This window comes from Dipteris shenzhenensis, chromosome 25, assembly GCF_047967505.1.
Source record: "Dipteris shenzhenensis isolate YYH24624 ecotype China chromosome 25, Dip_SZ_1.0, whole genome shotgun sequence".
Classification (NCBI taxonomy): Eukaryota; Viridiplantae; Streptophyta; class Polypodiopsida; order Gleicheniales; family Dipteridaceae; genus Dipteris; species Dipteris shenzhenensis.
In genome coordinates, this window is record NC_141620.1 from 46,245,684 (window position 1) to 46,248,965 (window position 3,282).

The 3,282-nt window shown below is 42.0% G+C and overlaps 1 protein-coding gene across 3 annotated transcripts; it reads left to right on the top strand.

Moving 5' to 3' along the window:
* Positions 1-268: 268 nt before the first annotated feature.
* LOC147885951 (uncharacterized) lies at positions 269-3,282 on the top strand. 3 transcript variants are annotated; one of them, XM_087396338.1, is made up of 2 exons: positions 505-810; positions 989-3,282. In XM_087396338.1, exons 1-2 carry the CDS (start codon positions 624-626, stop codon positions 2,977-2,979), a joined length of 2,178 nt encoding a protein of 725 aa, XP_087252464.1. In that variant the 5' UTR covers positions 505-623; the 3' UTR covers positions 2,980-3,282. The 3 variants fall into 3 exon arrangements, with proteins under 3 accessions (XP_087252463.1, XP_087252464.1, XP_087252465.1); XM_087396339.1 differs by lacking the exon at positions 505-810 and having other exon boundaries at positions 940-1,048; positions 1,221-3,282; XM_087396337.1 differs by having other exon boundaries at positions 269-3,282.

Sequence of the window (3,282 nt, forward strand, 5' to 3'; positions counted from 1 at the left end):
TTTCTTTCTCCTTCCTCTCTCTCTCTCTCTCTCTCTCTAGGCAAGCCCCGCCCCCCCCTCCTCTCTCTCTCTCCCACATGAATGAATTCATCTTGTTGTCTTTTGGACCATTTTCATAAATACTACTCTTTGTAAACTCTTCCTTTTTCATGCCTCCAATTTTATGCTCTCTCTGGCCTAATGAATGATAGATATATATCATTCACTTTGTTTATCTTGGGGAGGCCTTTGTTTCCCTTATGCTCCTTAGTATGCTTCTTGAAAGGCTTGCAGGTTACGATACTTGAAGCTGATGAGCTTTCAATAGGAAATTCAAAGTTCTCGTAATAGAAAGTCGATCACGGGATGAGCAGATTCTTATCCGAGCATGGAGCTGCTTGCCATGAGCTTCTTGTCAGGCGTTCCCTCATGGGTAGAGCATGGAAATTCGTTAAGACTGCCAATTATCTACTTTCTCAAACTTTTCCTCATGGACTCTGGTGTCGATCGATACATAAACTTTTCTATTACACAGAAGATTGGTCGCTCCCACCAGGGAATGCAGACCTCGAAATTACAGATAGGGACATCATCTCAAGGGAAGTTGGCATTAGAAAGAGGCTCTTGTCTAGAGCCAAGCCCTCATGTTTTGTCCCAGCTCAAGTAGCTGGGGAAGTAGATTGCATCTGCAGAGTCCTTGGACAGAGTTTTTGGAGCTCCCGTGTGGAAAAAATGTTGGAAGAACTAAGCTTCAGAGTCACGCCAGGTCATGTAGTGGAGGTCTTACGGCAACTCTCCGATGCCAGGCAGGCATTACGATTCTTTATTTGGGTAGGTGAACAGGAGGACTATCAGCACGATGCAAGCGTAAGGCGTGAAATCGCTGGAATTTGGGGCCACGAGAAGCAGTTCGCAGCTTTTTTGAGTGTCCTGGATATGTTTAAAAGCAAAAGTTGTTTAATATCACCTTCGCAGTTCAATCTTTTGATAAAAGGATTTGGGTGGGCAGGTATGGTCGAGGCTGCTCTTGACACAGTTGACCAAATGGAGAGTTTGGGTTGCAAACCTGGTGTGATGCACTTCAATTGCCTGCTTGGCGTTTTATTAAAAAAGAACTGTTTAGCCACAGCGATGAAAATCTACGGACAGATGAAGTTGGAGGGGTTCTCTCCAACTGTTGTCACTTACTCCACTCTCATTCACGGATTGTGTGCTGCAAAACGTCTGGACATGGCCTGCAGGTGTATGGAGGACATGGAAGAACAGGACTTTACTCCAGATGTTTACAGCTACAGTGCCATGATTGATGGTCTGTCCAAGGCGAACGAAATTGATAAGGCCTGTTTTTATTTTGATCGCATGAAGAAAGCAGGATGTGTCCCAAACAAAGTGACCTACAATGTCCTGATGAATGGTTTCTGTAAAATTGGCAACGTAGAGAAGGCCTTAGAGATATTGAACGAAATGGTATTAAGCAACTGTAAACCAGATGCCAGAAGCTACACAATTTTGATAGATGGCTTATGCAGGACCAGTAAATCAAAGGATGCTTTTGCTCTTCTTAAGACGATGTCAAGTCAAGGTTTTCTTCCAAATATTGTTACTTACAATGCTTTGATGAATGGTCTCTGCAAGGAAGGCAAATTATTTGACGCTTACAATCTGCTAGATGGAATGATGAACAGGGGCTGTGTTCCGGATGTCTTTACTTACAGTACTCTCATTGGTGGTCTGTGCAAAAGTGGTAAGGTGCACAAAGTTTATGAAGTTTGGGAGGAAATGGTGAAGATTTGCGCCCCTGACATTGCAAGTTACAGTTTGTTTATAGATGGTCTGTGTAAAATAGGAAAAGTAAGCGATGCAGAAAAAATATTTAAAGAAGCAATGGAGAGAGGTTGTCCTCCAAACACGATTGCATACAACACCTTGATCAATGGCTTTTGTAAGATGGGTCTCTTTGATAAGGCATACGAACTTATTGATGCAATGGGAGACAAGGGTCTTTGTCCTGATTCATCTACATACATGACACTGATTTCGGGGTTCATCAAAGCTAATAATATGCCTCAAGCTCTTGAAGTCTTAAGATTGATGGACCACAGAAATTGCCATCCCGATGTTGCAATTTATAATGCCATCATTTCTGGCTTTTGTAAGGCAGGCAATGTGTATGATGCTTGCAGGCTTAAAACTGAAATGATGGAAGGGAATTGTATTCCCAATACTTTTACACATAATATGCTGATTAATGTCTTGTGCAAGGCAGGAAGGGTTGAGGAAGCTCAAAGGTTAGTTTATCAAATGCTGCTTGAAGGTTGTCCACCCAATGTAGTAACCTACAACACAATGATTGATGGATATTGCAGAGCAGGGAAGGTGGAAGAAGGTTATGGACTTCTTCTTGAAATGTGTAAAAGGGGTTTGGAGCCAAATGATATTACATATACATGTATGCTAATAGCTTTCTGCAAAGCTGGCAATGCAGAGGAAGCCTACAAGCTTGTAATAGATATGTGTGAGGGAAATATGTTTCCCAATGTGTTCTCTTGTAATAGCATTATGGAGAGTCTATGCAACGCACAGAGAGTACTAAAAGCCCGCAAGGTTTTCAAAATGATGCAAGAGAAAGGTTGTTCTCCCAATGAGGCAACCTTCACTATATTAATTAGAGGCCTCTGCAAAATTCAGAGGCTTGATAGTGCATATCAGCTGTTGAATGAAATGGTTTCCAAAAGATGGGTACCTGACATAAATACATGCAATCTCCTAATTCATGGCCTTTGCAGAGTAGAAAAAGTTGAGTTAGCCCTCAAGGCTGTGGACAAGATGCCACTGTTTGGTGTAAGTCCAGATGTTACAACCCTTAAGACAATAATTAAGGCCCTTCATGTAGCAGGCAGGAAAGAGGAATCTATAAAATTTCTTGGACAGCTGACTGACCTAACCAACATTTCTGAGTTAGATGGGTCAGATGTTCTAAAAGGCTTGAGTCTGTTGTAATATATTATCAGCTCCCTAAGTGTGAGTTTATTTCTAGGATGTTCACGCATCAATTCTTTGTCCCTTTGTTTATGTGATGTAGATTAAAGTGGTAAAGAGATCATTTGCACCACAAGATGCAATTCTGAGAGGAGAGCTTGTGCACAAGCAATCTAATGCAAGTTACATTTGTTTAGATGAAAATGAAAGCTTTCTGAAGGGCAGAGTTGTTGAGAGGTTAGAGTATACTAAAAGCCCCACCTGTGAGCCTCCACATGAGGAGGACATGGGGGAGTTGTACCAGCAGCGTAGGATGGAATGAGA